Raw genomic sequence first — 15004 nt, 5'->3', positions numbered from 1 at the left:
ACAGATGCATATTCTTGTTAAAGATTTTAAGAAATGCGTACTTGATTTAATGTCTTATTTCTACCAATTCACCTTGCAAAATCAATGCATATGTTTTCTGTAACCAGGTAACCACGTTCTCCAATCTTTTTACTAAAGCTGATGTGAGAAATCTTGCCCCAGCCTTGGGCTTATCCACAGAGCAGTTTCTTCTGCTCTCTTTACACCAATTTGATACAGAAGCTTCTTTTTGCAGCAAGATACAGTAATGTTTATATTATTTTTGTTGACTTTATTCAGTATCTTTCACAACAAGTCAACAATTTATAAAACATTGTACCTCTTTTTCCGAAGGTCCTTCCTGAGGGAATCTGGACTTTCTCTGCACATTCTTTTGGTTCAAATGGACATGGAAGAGTCCTTGTGCAAAAATGAACTTATTGCTTCAGCAAAGTAGGTCCTTTGATGCTGTTTAAAGGGGATTTCAATTTTTCCTTTTTTCTTTGGAGTGTTACAAGCTCTTGGTGCATAATGAAAATCTGTAAAGTTGCAAAGTCTCAAATCCAAAGAGATATTATTTATAAAAGTTAAGATTTGTCCACGCTTCTCTAAAACCCCCTCTAATGCCCCCATGTCTATGTTACGATGTAGGAAGATTTGCATAACACTGCCCAAATGTTCACGCAAAGAAAGAAGGCGTATCTTTTATTCTCGCAGTTGCTGTCGGCGCCAATTCGTGGAGACGCTGTGTGTTTAAGTGTGAAAGCAAACTAATTTGCTCAAGCCGCCAGCCGTTCCTCACTCTAGCCGCTGGCTGTCACTAACTTAGGTCTGCCTGGCGTTCCTCACTATTTGCATGGACAGTCTGGCGCTTATGTTTTGTATTGAACCTTAAACCACATAAACGGATTTCATTACACCAAATACACAGAATAATTTTCTTTTACTAACATTTTACTTCTTTTTACTGTAATTTATTAACCACTCAAATAACATGAGTCAGAGTCTAATGACCATTTTGTCTTTCACTCTTATTACATTAGGTACTGTACCATGAATGAAATGTTGTCCTTAAAGTCAGATGAGTGCAACTTTTATACTGTGTTTATCACAAAGCTCACCCGAATTGGGGAGCATTGTAGAACAAGTAGCAACAAGTACATTGGCTTTCAAGGAGGTAAGTGTATTAATTTTGGCAGGTGAAACTTTTGCAGTGTATTTAGATATTGTCAAATAGCCATACTTATCAGGTGTCTTTTTACTAAAGGAGTTTGGCTGTCTGCACATATTGATGACCTCAGAGACTCCAGTGACATGACCTTAAATCTAAAGGCTTTTAGTGGAATACCTATAAGTAAACTCATCTCCCAGAAAGTCCAGTCAGGTATGTAAGGTAACAGTGACCAAAAGCTGCCAACAACTTGGACTATTGAACAATCCCCCTAAACTTTTGTATATAAGAAAAAAAATAAACATGAAATTATACCTCAAATCAATGCAGCTTGTTGTGAGGTAAAGTGACTTTCAGTGATTCAGTGATTCAACTAAAATTTTACCCGATGGATGATACAAATCCCACAGACTTGCAGTGAAGGAAAGACCTAAGCCATTTTTGAGTCTAAAAATGCCTAGAAACACCCTAGCAACACCATGTTTTGTAAATTTTGCACAACTCACATTTTCCTTTTTCTTCACAAAACAAAAATAATATATATATATACACACTGTAATCAATATTTGAAGTGGATCAAAAAAGTTTATCAAAGACAATACAATGAAACAAGAATACATTTTGGTTTTTGGACAACTTTGATGAAAGGTTTTAATCCACTTCAAATGTTGTCTACTATATATAAGTGCTGTTTTTTTTTTATACAGATGTCAACGAATCAGAGGAAATTGATACAAGTGGACCAGAAAGTGAGAAGGTAAAAATAATTTAAGCTTGCAATAGATTTGATTAAACATATGCATCAGTTATGTGCTATATCAGAAATAATTCCATACCTCCTGACTGAAATGCTGTGTTTAATTGGTTGTCAGGGAGATTCAGTGCATCTACACAGTTTGTCTTTATTGAGATCCTGCACCCAGAAAGCTGTTTCATTGCTGAGAGATGCTGGCAAAAAAACCTCCAGGAGTGTGGAGCGCATAAACATATTGTTTGGCCTTCTGGGAGGGGACCCTAGGCAGATAAGAGGTCAGCCCCTGTATTGTATATAAAGTTCTGATGAAAATAGAAACCATAAGAAATGATAAGCTTAAGTCACAAATTCATGTTTATATGAATTTTCAGTACGGTTCCAGGAAGTGTTGCTAAGGAGACTGGTGGTTTCACTGATGCGGAAGGAGGAACTGATTCCTAATGCAGACGACTGGGTTTATAAAGTGGCAAAGAACCGTGAGGCTCTGCAGGAAGGTGGAACACTTCGGTACTTTAATGCAACCAGCATTAATCATTTTCTGTCTGTCTGTCTGTCTATCTGTCTGTCTGTCTATCTATCTATCTATCTATCTATCTATCTATCTATCTATCTATCTATCTATCTATCTATCTATCTATCTATCTATCTATCTATCTATCTATCTATCTATCTATCTATCTGTCTGTCTCTCTGTCTCTCTGTCTGTCTCTCTGTCTCTCTGTCTGTCTCTCTGTCTTTCTGTCTGTCTGTTGCTTAGGAATGATTATTTAATGTCAATCAAAAGGGGTTGGATGAAAATGTCAGAGAATTAAGGGTGCTTTCACACCTGCCTCATTTAGTTTGGTTGAATCTTACCAGAGTTCGTTTCCCCCTTTGGTGCGGTTCGTTTGGGCAGGTGAGAAAGCAGCAATCGCACTCGGGTGCGCACCAAAGGCAGACCAAACAAGCGTACCGAGACCTGCTTGAAGAGGTGGTCTCGGTACGCTTTCAAACGAACTCTGGAGCGGTTTGTTTGTGGTGAGGATGTGATCCGACCTCAAACAGACACAACTGCAAAAAGTACTGATCATTTTTGGACTAAACCAGCTGCCGTAGTCAGCTGAGCTGTGCATTATGGGATGAGGAAGTGTTTGTTGACAGTTTGCACTTTTGCATGGCAGCTCGTGGACAAACTTGGACTAGTGAGGAGGTGCGGAGCCTCATAGAAATTTGGTCTGATGACCATGAGCATGTCAGAGTTAAGAAGAATTAATGCACGCCTCAGCTTGAAGTTACGAGCGATGCCCGCTCGCAGTTTGCAGTGCATTAGAACGTTGTTTTCAAGTCGCATCTGTGCTTCATTATAGAAATGTATTGTTTGCATATTGTGGTGTATACAAACAATGAAATAGATTATGGCCAGGGCAAAACCAGCCAGCACAGTCGTCTTTCCATAGTTGTGTTGTCTCCGTGTTGTTTGCTGGTTTTTCCTCTTATGTTGGAATTTTCCCGGAGGTAAATTCTGACCAATCGAAAAGCAGTTTAGGAAATACGTCATGGTCAATGAGTGATGTGGATGTTGTCATGTGACTGCATTTTGGTTAGTTTCAACTGGTACGGACCAAAGCAATCAGTGTGGTGTGAAAAGGAACCAAAAAAGCTGCAATGTATAATTGTTTGCCCTTGGTTCGGACCAAATGAACCGAACTAAAGATGTGAATTCTACTTTGTATTAGGAATAAAAATACACTAGAATTACTTTTAAGCCCTGCACAAGACCTTTAAAATAATCCCTTACTTCTTCCTGCGTTCACCCCTCATCACACCACAGCTGTTTCCTCCAGTGAAAATTAAGCACATATGAATGCATACTTTATAAAACGATCATGTTGCCATTTTAGAAAATTTTACTTTCAATATAATACATATTCTAGTGCATATGGCAAAGAGATTTGCATACTTGAGCTAAGGAAAGAGGGTTGTACTAGAAATGCAAATTTGCAAAAATGCCAAATAAAATTTTGTGTTTGTACAGTAAACAGGTTGTGTGTTTGAGATCATGAAGACTAGAATTTGGCTTATTCAGTACTCAAATGTTATACCTATCAATGCATGCAGTGGAGACAATCAGTTTGGTATACTATTAATCAAACATTCTTTTTTATATTTATATATATTTTTTTATTATTAGTCTATTATTATTATTATACCCTCACTGGGTATGACTAAACTTAAATGTAAATTCAAAGTTTATTGCACTGGATGATCAGCCATAGATTAGAGATAACTAACACATGCTAGCAAAACATTTCTGTGTATGTGTTCAGGCACACTTTGTGGCGCAACCTACAGGGTGTTTTGACTCCAGTGTTTGCCCAAGTTCTAGAAGTCTTGGACAGGGACTGCAACTTATACCTACTGTATGGAGAAGGGCTCAGTGAGGGTCTGGCCCAGTTCTGGCTGGATATCTTTGAAGATCAACAGCTCCTTGACTTAACTGTCTCACAAAACCCAAGGTATTTTTAAATATATGAAACCTGCTTATGATTAAATCAGGCATTAAATGCTTTTAAATATCTAAATGTAACTGATGAGGTGGATTTCTCCCTTTAGTGCTCCAGATCAGGAGATTAATGTGCAGTCTCACCTGTTTATTGGAGGAGTAGAACAGCCTTGTACTGCTCCTTTTAGCTGGCTGATAAAAACATACTGCCAGAGTTTGTGGGAGGAATCTGAGTTTGTGCGAGGTGAGGTCTTTTGATTTCTGTCTGACTACAGTTGGCCTGTTAGCTAATCAGATATCACATATAGCTACCTTATTTTTATAAAACACCTGTTGTTTTGCAAGATCATGCCGAACAGTATGAGTATACTCCATGTTTTTACATGTTTTCTCAGGCTCTGAGCAAGATATCAAAGGGAGGATTCAGCAGTTTGTTAGTGCTGTATCAGGCAGTGCACTGGGCAGCTATATTCAGAAACTGTCAGAGGAAGAGAAAATTGAGCTGGGTCAGCGCTACTTGACTGATTATGTTCTTCTGTCATTTAAAATCCAATCTAAGGAAGAGCATGGGGTGAGATACATACTGTAGGTTTTATAAGTAACATCTGTTTTCACATTCTCATATTTCATGTTCCGATGTGTTTGATTTTTCTTACAGGTCTTTCAATGTGCATTGCTGGGTTGTGTGTTTGCTCTGCAGACGGAGATGTCAGTAACTTCTGAGCTCTCTCCATCGTGGATCCTTGCAGCAGCTCAAATCTACAGCTCACGCCTGGACACATTATCCCACGCACTTCAGCTCAACCCTCAGCTGGTCCACATCATCCAGCAAGAAAAATTCAAGAGAGAAAGCCCTGATATGGTGAGGAGCAGGAGTGCAGTATGAATTTCCAAGTGAATTCAGAATGACGTATATTAATCTGTTCACCAGCAAAAAAATAAAAAATATTTAGACATGTGACTTTGATTCCAGTGCCTAGTTAAACTACTGTATTGTAGCAAAATAATTACCAGTGAGTCAGAGACCAGTGTGTGTAACCAAACTATTAAATTAATACTAATCTTGTTGTTCTGTTTTATTACAGTGTGAGGACATTCTAGCTGTTGGTATCTGTGTTGAAGAAACAAAGCTCCTACCTGTAACATCAATAACTGAATGCCAGACCTTCTTGCAAAGAGTTGAGCAACTTCAGCCGTGTTTAGAGAGAGTGCTTTGTACTGCCTACAGCACCCTCTGCAGCCCTGGCTGTCTCAAACACTTGGACACTATAAAGTGAGAAGAATATTGCAGATTTAGAAAACAGTATAATTTGAAAACATGATTTCATGTTTAAAAAGATATCATAACTTACTTCAAATCTTTTGTTTTCTTTCCATAGGTTAGTGTGGCAGGGGATGTTGCTAGTGGCTGCTTTCATTGAAAAGGTGGTCGTCAGGATGAAAGTGGGAGATGACCGGATAAAATCACTGACTCTGAAACACTGCAGTCAGTTACATGGGGTGAGTCCAGAATCTGCTTTGTAGGAAACATTGGTATACTGAAGTCCCTTAAAGCCCCCCTCACCTCAAAAGACCCTAGCACCTATACTGCTTATATTTCCTCTCTCACAGCTAATGGAAGGGTTTCCTGATTTGAGGAGCAAAGACAATCTTCAGCAAGTCATCCGCATACTTAATGATTACCATGAGGAATCCATCTGCAGAGAACTGCGGTACCCTTGAATTGAGCTGTATTATATTTTATGATGTAATTGATTTAATTTAAAACCATGTGACAATAAATCCTTTCATTACTTATTTTCTGCATACTTTTTCTTCTCAGATATGGTGTGAGGTGCTCTGTCTGCCTGTCAGATCTGTCAGAGCCAACTGTGCTTCCTTGTGAGCATGTGTTTTGTCTGTCCTGTCTGAGGAAATCTATAGAGAGGGAAAGAGCAAACTTCTGTCCCATGTGCAGGGAACCTCTGTCGAACAACTACCAGCCCACTGTCTCTACAGCCATAGAGTGAGTTTAATTTTAAAACAATCTTTGTTCTTGTTAAGCTCAGATTGCCATTTAGACTGAATTTATTTTCTGACTGAGTTTCTTAACTTTTGTAGATTTATTGTGAACTGTCTTAATTTTTATCTGTTACAGCTTAGCCTTGAAGCAGCATAAAGAAATAAGAAAATGCTGTAACGCCTTTTTCCTGGAGCTGATCTCTCGTTTCTGTCTGACTGATGATCAAGAACCCCCAGATGACCTGGTGGAACTGCTTTTCTCTCTCCTCATTTTGGCACAAGGCGGGTGGATTTCCTTGAGGAATATTTCATTGCAAACTGTACACTTCAGTGCAATTACGATAAATAAGATCTGGAGCTTTCAAGCTTCAAAAAGGAAGTGAATTTAGAATTAAAATTTTATATCACTGGTTTATGCATCTTGCATTCCATATTCCAAGTCTTCTGAAATTATACAATAGCTTGGTATATGGTTCATTGAGTTTGTGAGTGAATCATTCAGTCTAATTATGTGAATAAAAACAACAAATTCATTGAAAAGATATACAAAGAGGGATTAAGTCTATAATTAGCTTTTTAATGTTTATGTTTGATTGTCTCTATACATTACAGGAGATATTTATAAGACCAGAGAGCTCTCCCCATTCCTGGACTGTGTCGACCAGAGCCCCATGGTGCGCTCTGTTCTGCCAAAACTTCTTCTGCAACACAGGTGCTCCAATACAGACAACTCATATGCATTAACACACCCAGAAATATGCAGTCATATACATTCCACAGTCCACAGAGTTTTGTTTAAGGCCAGTTGGCACTACACTGACAGACACCGACTAATGGCAACAGACACTTCGTCTGGTCTTGTCGGATTGGTGCATTTGCCATTTGTTGTGGAAGTGACGTGCCGTGTTTGTACATGCTTGTCAGTGTTTTTTTTTGCATTTACTCTCATTAAGAACATTTTGCAATAAGTGAATATCTTCAGCTTTAAACAGGTGAAGAAGCATATACAAAAGTATTTAGAAAATCTGGAGAACAAGCTTCTGGACAAGGAGGACAGAACTGAACTCTACCGGCTCTTTGTTAACTGTTTCCAGGTGTGTCATGATCAAGTATCCCAACTGTCTTTGCATCATGTATTCCCTTATTAATGGTGCTTGCTAAAGCCTGTGTTATACTTAACGCATCCCCAAGTCCGCTATGGACCGCTAGGTAGGTGTGTCGTAAAAATCGTAGATTGTGTGCAGAGGCTCTGAGCGGATTACAGTGTGCCTCTCATTTTTTTGTGACCGTGCGGACAAGCACACAAGGTGAGTAGGCTTCAAAAGCACCATTGCACATGCGCAGGGTGTGTGAAGAAGCCCATTGCTACTCAAACCTGTACAATCCATCCATTAAACAATATAAAGACATCCAGATATGTTATCATTCTGGGAAATTGTCGGTTCACATGTTTGTTGCGGAGCGGACCATCAGCATACATTTTCGGTAGTATAAATACAAGTAGTCCGCGTCCGCACTGTCTGTGTATGCGTCTAGATTGTTCATGCGGAAAGTATAACACACGCTTAAAGGGATTCTCCATTATTCATTTACCCCCATGTCATTCCAAACACGTAAAAGCTTCATTCATCTTCGGAACACAATTTAAGATTTTTTTTATGAAAACAGGGAGGCTTGAGACTGTCCCATAGAAAATAAATAATAGTGTCAAGGTCAAGGAAAGTATGAAAAGCATCCTCAGAAGAAACAAAGAAAAGAGCTTACGCCCTTCTGCGTACTGCTGAGAATTTGCAAAATGGTGCTACACTGATTTGGAGAGACACAGAGGAGAGGAATTGTTGAATTAAGTTGTTATTTTTGTTTTCTTCATGTACAAAAAGTATTCTTGTCACTTCATAATGTTACGGTTGAATCACTGATGGTAAATGGACTATTCTGACGATGCTTTTCAAACTTTCCTGGACCTTGACACTAATTTATTTGGCAGTGATTCATTTGGTAAGTGATTAAGGACAAAATGTTCATTTTGCAATCGAGTAACCCTTTAAAGCAAGTTTAACTTTTTTTATATTACCACTTTACCCATTTTTTTTACCATGGACATGAATGATTCATCAGGTTTGATTATTTTTATGATGTTTGCCAACAAAATTGGTGAAAAATCCCATGGTCCCAAAGCATATGGCAATACTTTTGTTTTGGACCATTAAGCAAATACCTGGCAACACCTTAGCAGCCATCCAAAGTATCTTAGCAAAAGCACCAAAAAAACGTACAACCGTTAGTTGTATTGTGCTTTCAGTCCCATTAATTATTTAAAATCTGCATGTTTCTAAAATCTACATGTTTCTAAAAGCAGATTTGTTATTTATCCAGGATTCTCTGTTTTGTTCTGGATTAAATGAAGATCACAGACATCTGAAGGAGAACACAATCTTCCTTAGCCGACTGGCTCGTAAACAGACACCTAGCAGACAGAATGACCCAGCAGAGTTTCTACTGTCTATGGGTCGCCTCAGAATGTGTCTGGACTCTGCTGCCAGGATCCTGTCCCAAGCTATCAGCAAAATATCTGGTACGAAGGGCTTCTGCTCTAACCAGTTCAAGTCAGTTAGGATATACTGCAATGCTTAAATGAATGACATGTCTTTGTGCGATAAAATTTTAGTGTTTGGTGTCTTTCAGATCATTTTGAGGAAGTTGAGCTAAAACTTTTGGAGCAGGTGAAGGCTGTTTTTGAATACGGTAACAATGACTGGTATAGAGTTTACCTGCTTCGAGCACTCAACAGGCATGCTGGCATGGACTGTCTGCAAGCACTGATCAGCAGCACTCAATATGAATGGATCTTCCCTGCAGAGATACTACGGCTTCATGTATGGCCCTTCAAATGATGTTGCGTTAGGGTTGTAGGGTGTTTTTTTTTATTGTAGAGCTGTATATTAAAATTGAGTTTGTTGGTAAAAAAAATTATTCTTTAATGAAAAAAGCAGTCTATGATAATTGTTTTTCTCTTCAACAGAGGTTGATTCCTGCAGAGGTGGATCGTTTCTTGTGTTGTGGTCAGTCATACTGCACTCTTAGAGATGGAGTGGGAGAAGCAATGCAGGAAGGCACAACAAATGGACTCACAGAAGCATTACGGGTCAGAGTTTACATCTGTATTAAATAAACATCACACACGCCAAACATTGTTTTGAGAGCAAACCTCTAATGGTTAATGATTTGATTTTATTTGACAGATGTACGATTAAGAACACATTTGACAGACTTTATAAATTATTTGTTTTTAATGTAAATATGTTTTAAAATCAACATATTCCTGTGATAGCAAAGCATCATTACTTCAGTCTTCAGGGTTACATTTTCCTTCAAGAAATCATTCTGATATGCTGATTTGGTGCTTTTATTGTTATCAATATTTTTATGGAAACCGTAGTACTGTTTTTCTATTCTTTTTTGTGAATAGAAGGTCCAAAATAAAACCGCATATATTTGAAATAGAAACGTTACTGTTAAATTGGATCATCCAGAGCCTAAATAATAATAATATTAATAATTTTATTTTTTTCAGGCAATGGGTGGTTCAGGCCCAGTGAAAAACGTCCTGCTGACTCTGGCTGTTTTCAGGCAAGTCACTTGTTGCTTCAAGTCACCTGAGAAAGCTATAGCTCCTCAAGCACAGGTAAGTGTTGGTTAGGTTATGTGATTTTATTAATCACTAGTGAGGATTCAGAATTCAATAAGAATCCATGTAGGACTAAATTTGTATTAAGTATTATTGCGATGTTCATAAGAACTTCATCCAAACTGCTAAAGTTACTTGTTTGAGCATACATGCCCTTACTTTATCAGATTCAGAAAAATTAGGCAAAACACTGGCAGACCTAAACACCTACATTTTCCTCTTCAGATCAGGTTCTTGGAAGAGTTTATTAGAGAGAACATGACAGAACATGCCAAACAGCTCTGCACTGCTCTCTTATCCAATAAGATTGGTGGTCCAGGATCATACCTAAGTCTCGGAGCAGATGTACCTGCTAAGTCTCGTCCTGTGCTGGAGCTCATGGTGCATGCGAGTGCTGTGTTTTTCAGTGGAAACAGGCTGCTGAGTCCCCTTTTTAATATTGCCTCTCAACCACAGAACATGACAGTAAGGGCTTTTCCATGAATAATACATATTATTGGAGTGAGATTGGAATGATTTGCATTTGATTTTATGTGAAAACTCATTTTAAACATAATTTTTCATTATGGTCATGCACTGTGGTTTTTGAATTGGTCATGATGCTTATTAAAATCACTATGTTTCCCTACTTTTCTTCAGGGATCCTTCCTACCCACAATGCCTGATGACAATACCAGTGAGGCCAGGCAGTGGCTCACTGGAGAGAAAAACCTGAAGATGTACTGTGAGTCTGAAAATAAAAATATTTCCTTAAATGTTGCTTTGGGAACCGGTCTGTCTAAGAACCGGTTCTGTTTTTTGAAAAGATCCGGAACCTAGAGCAATTTCTTAATTTCGGTTCCAAAACATTTCTGGTGTGACACGTGACCAAGTGCTGTGAGCAGCCTTGCGCTGGTGTTCTGATGATTCTGTGTTTCCCGTAAAGGATGTTACAAACTGAATAAGAGAAACGCAGCCCTGCCTCTTTAATTAATGAGCACATTGTTTCCAATGAAGCGCATTCCACAGACGCATTGGGCCGCATCGTGTCTTTGATTGCCAAACTCACGTTTCCCACGACTGTACGCGCACTTGCGCCTTTGAAACTGTGCAGTGTGCACGTCGTTTTGTCTGACTGTACATGCGCACTTGCCGCCACTAAATTTTTTTAATAGCTGCTTAATGATTTTAATGGAACCGGAATCGGAACCGGAACCTTTAGGAACCGGAAAATTTCTAATGATTCCCCACCCTAATTAAATGCAACCTGTCTAATAGATTTTGTCTTTCCTTCCTGCTTTGCAGTGTGTTATAATGGTCATGCATGCTTTGTGGGAGAGGTGAGATGTATTTCTTTCACTGTTATTTGAATGACCTGGTTCTGTTGTCTGGGAAATTGATAACAATCATTTCATTTTCTCCATTTTTTTTTAGTGTGGCAAACCAATGGCTTTGTCAAATTGTGCCACTTGTGGAGTCCTTATAGGAGGCGAGGACCATAAACCAGTTGAAGGCTTTATTCAAGCTCATGGAATCCCTGACATGACGAAACCTGGACATATACTGGGACATGCTGAAAACCGGTCTGAAGCCCCAAACAGGAATCTCACTTTAGCACAGTCCTGTGTCCTCCGTCTCTGTCTGCACCTTGCCATGTTGCAAGGAGCCATTCACCACCGACAGGTAAAAGAGTTTGAAGGAACCCTGAAAGCTCACTTAATACCTGCTGATAAAAGTTTAATGTTGCATGCCAACGCCCTTTGTCTACACAATGCCAACAACTGCAAATTAACTAGTGTGCAACTAGTGTTAGAGAATAAAAACACTGTTTTCTAAATCCTTTGGTTTTTCACAGGGCATCAGAAATATGATCCTTCCAAATGTTAATGATGTCTATGAATTCCTCTGGCAACATCTTGAGAAGGACATGGAGGTTCTTGGGAAGACTTTAGATCGTAACACTGATGACTCTGCCATTATAATTCATCTAATCTTCAGCAAGTTTCTAAAGACCACCTTAGGTTATCTTTTAATCTTGACTATAGATAAACCAACTTGTGTAATAGTTACAAAGAAGAGCATAACGTGATCAAAATGTATCGTTTTTTAATTTATTATTTTACTTATTTTATTTTAGGATTATTTCTATACTTTGTGGTATTTATAAATATTTTACATTTTATTATCTTTTATTTATAAATTCAATTTCATATATATTAGTGCTGTCGAACGATTAATCGAACCCAAGATAAAAGTTTTTGTATACATAATATGTGTGTGTACGGTGTTTATTTATTATGTATATATAAATACACACACATATATATATATATATAATATATATATAAATACACAATATATATATATATATATTAATGTTGTATTATTGTAAATTTATTAATATTTGTAATATTTTAATATTGAATATTTATATTTTATTATATTTCAGCTTTTCAAGTAACGGGAATGTTTTTTTTTTTTTTATAATTAACATAGCAATAATACAGTGAACTGCGCAACTAGAAACCCTATGTTTGATTTTTTTTTTCTTTTAGGGGCCGATATGGATCTGTCAACACGCAAGTCCAGGGAGCAGTGGGAGACCACAGTCTGTAAAACTGCCATCAGTCCTGTTTTACAGGTCAGTCTTGGTACTGCTGAATATCAGGAATGTGTGAACCATTTGAAAAGAATGGGATACATTAAAACCATTTCTTTGACGAACACAAATAACCTTAATAAACTAAATAAATAGAGTGAGTATAAATACCTACTTTAAAGGCATATATTTGCGTCAGTCAACCTAGTCTCTGTTTTCAGGATTTGAACGGGATGTTGGGAAGAGCACAGGATCAGATTGCAGCCGATAATCAACTTTCCAAAAGTCCCCTGATGAAGGTGCTGAGAGGAGACCCTCAAAAAATCCTTCATCTCCCCACTAACTGCCCCACCCACCACTCTTCCTTCTGGAGCCCCTCACCTGTCCTAACGGTGGAAAGCTTCTCACAGCAAATAAACCAGGGTCAAGCACCCCTGCTTACCCTTTTTATCAATAAGGTTAGTTCACTGAAGAAAAAAATAATAATAATCCAAGCCCTTCTGTCACATTACGCAAGTTGCTCACACAGTTTCATGTTGTCTTTAAGCATGTTTACAAACTATATTCCTGTGTGTTTGTGTGTGTTTTTTTAGGTGCACTGCATAAGACAGCTGAACCATTTGCCGGCTCTTGCTGCTTTGTTGTCTGATCTTATGAAAGTGCTTCCTCCAGGCTCTGAGACTCAGACCAACACCATCGCTTCACTGCTGCAATGCATTCCTGCTGGTCTGTCATACTTATACTCACTAGAGGAGGTAGCTAGTTGCTTGATATATTGATGGATTTTTGTATTTAATATTACTTGTCTCTATTTTGTGTTTGAAAACAGGCCATCAGAAGAAAATATTGTCGGAAAGAGTGGAGATCTTCATGAAGGTGTGGAACCAACTCAGAATGGAAATATCCAATAATGGTAAACTGTGAGAGTTTTACATGTGGAATTTGCAAGATATAAAACTTGCAGTGCATTCAGTATTTATCATTATGTATTTCCTTTGAGTCAAACCCATGATAATTATTAAACTGGCCGTTATAAGCCACTTAATTGAGAATATTTAAAATTCTATACTATTTTGTTTAAAACTGCAGTCCATAAATTTGGCTTTATGGACTACAGATTACAGTCTAATCTCTAATTGTTATACCATTCAAATTTCATATAAAGAAATTATTTTATGCCAAAATACAAATTCTTCTTCTTTAGAAATGGTTCTCTTTAAAGTACAGGTACTTTACTTGTGTAATCCCACATGGGCTATCTGTAATTAGATTAAAACTGGAATATAATCTAATATCATTCATATGTATTTCACAAACACATAAATCTTTCTGGATTACAATGCACCATTAAAATTAGTTTTTAAAATTAAAAAAATAGTTTTGAACATTGGCTGGTTATGTACTTGCTCAAAAATTGATTTCGGGTCATTTTTAACCAAGAAAAGGTTACTGCAGCTTTAAATAAAAACCTCTTAAAACTTTTAAATGCTACAAGTGAGTCTAGGCATCATTGTAACATTATAAAGTACAATATGATATTGTTTCGTTATTTTAGCTTCTTTGGGTTTGGATCCTACACTTTATGAAAAAAAAATAAGTAAAGAAAGCTCTGGGCAGTTTCTCTCCTTGAGTCGTCATGGGCCAGGGTCATGTCTCCACGCAATCATAGATCTCCTGTCTGAGACCCACAACAGTCTTGTGCGAGAAGCCAGGAAACTCTGTCACCAGGAAGACAGGTGTGTATTTAAGAAGGATTGTGCACACATCTGGTTTGTTCAAACTTTTGGAGTTTGTAAGATTTTTAATGTTTTTTTGCTCTGTCTCTCATGCTCGCCAAGGTTGAATTTATTTGATATAAAATACAGTAATATTGTGAAATATTATAACAATTTAAAATGGCTAATTTCCATTTTATTATATTTTATAATGTAGTTTTTTCCTGTGATGTCAAAGCTGAATTTTCAGCATCATTACTCTAGTCTTCAGTGTCACATGATACTTCAGATATCATTTACATTTTTGTGCTTCTTATTAATGCATGCCAATTGCATTTCCTCTTACAGTGACTATAAAGTACCACTGGCAGAGCTGTCTGAGAGCCAGCTTGCCCTGTGTCACCCAGAAAAAGAGTTGCTTCCTCTGGCGTTAGCTAACTGCCATTACACACTAGAGAAGGGTCAGCAAACAGTGAGCTCATATGATCATGAGGCTATTGAGAGAGAACTCTGCAGAAGATTTTTTGCAGGCAAACCACGCATTCAAACAGTGAGTCTACACATTTTAAAACTTTCTCATTCTAACGTTAAATATATGACCAGATTCATTGGTTGCTAAACACTGAGAATTTCATG

General features: G+C 37.8%; 1 protein-coding gene across 1 annotated transcript in view; it reads left to right on the top strand.

The window, feature by feature from the left end:
- The window catches only part of LOC132122442 (E3 ubiquitin-protein ligase rnf213-beta-like), a 32203-nt gene that overhangs the window by 14333 nt on the left and 2866 nt on the right, over nt 1–15004 (top strand). The window contains exons 25-57 of the mRNA XM_059532720.1: nt 108–244; nt 334–432; nt 1023–1156; nt 1247–1363; nt 1858–1907; nt 2023–2179; nt 2276–2411; nt 4211–4399; nt 4497–4630; nt 4782–4957; nt 5045–5248; nt 5472–5659; nt 5766–5886; nt 5998–6098; nt 6209–6391; nt 6524–6669; nt 7000–7099; nt 7370–7481; nt 8764–8962; nt 9073–9263; nt 9410–9532; nt 9962–10078; nt 10301–10540; nt 10715–10799; nt 11360–11394; nt 11489–11737; nt 11910–12075; nt 12610–12695; nt 12875–13111; nt 13247–13379; nt 13483–13566; nt 14209–14389; nt 14717–14918. Of these exons, the coding sequence (XP_059388703.1) occupies nt 108–244; nt 334–432; nt 1023–1156; nt 1247–1363; nt 1858–1907; nt 2023–2179; nt 2276–2411; nt 4211–4399; nt 4497–4630; nt 4782–4957; nt 5045–5248; nt 5472–5659; nt 5766–5886; nt 5998–6098; nt 6209–6391; nt 6524–6669; nt 7000–7099; nt 7370–7481; nt 8764–8962; nt 9073–9263; nt 9410–9532; nt 9962–10078; nt 10301–10540; nt 10715–10799; nt 11360–11394; nt 11489–11737; nt 11910–12075; nt 12610–12695; nt 12875–13111; nt 13247–13379; nt 13483–13566; nt 14209–14389; nt 14717–14918 (4812 nt within the window). The remainder of the gene's footprint in view (nt 1–107; nt 245–333; nt 433–1022; nt 1157–1246; nt 1364–1857; nt 1908–2022; nt 2180–2275; nt 2412–4210; nt 4400–4496; nt 4631–4781; nt 4958–5044; nt 5249–5471; nt 5660–5765; nt 5887–5997; nt 6099–6208; nt 6392–6523; nt 6670–6999; nt 7100–7369; nt 7482–8763; nt 8963–9072; nt 9264–9409; nt 9533–9961; nt 10079–10300; nt 10541–10714; nt 10800–11359; nt 11395–11488; nt 11738–11909; nt 12076–12609; nt 12696–12874; nt 13112–13246; nt 13380–13482; nt 13567–14208; nt 14390–14716; nt 14919–15004) is intronic.

Source organism: Carassius carassius, chromosome 40 (assembly GCF_963082965.1).
Source record: "Carassius carassius chromosome 40, fCarCar2.1, whole genome shotgun sequence".
Lineage (NCBI taxonomy): Eukaryota > Metazoa > Chordata > Actinopteri > Cypriniformes > Cyprinidae > Carassius > Carassius carassius.
Note: the sequence above shows the minus strand (reverse complement) of the source record. Positions and strands in the feature narration are given on the sequence as shown.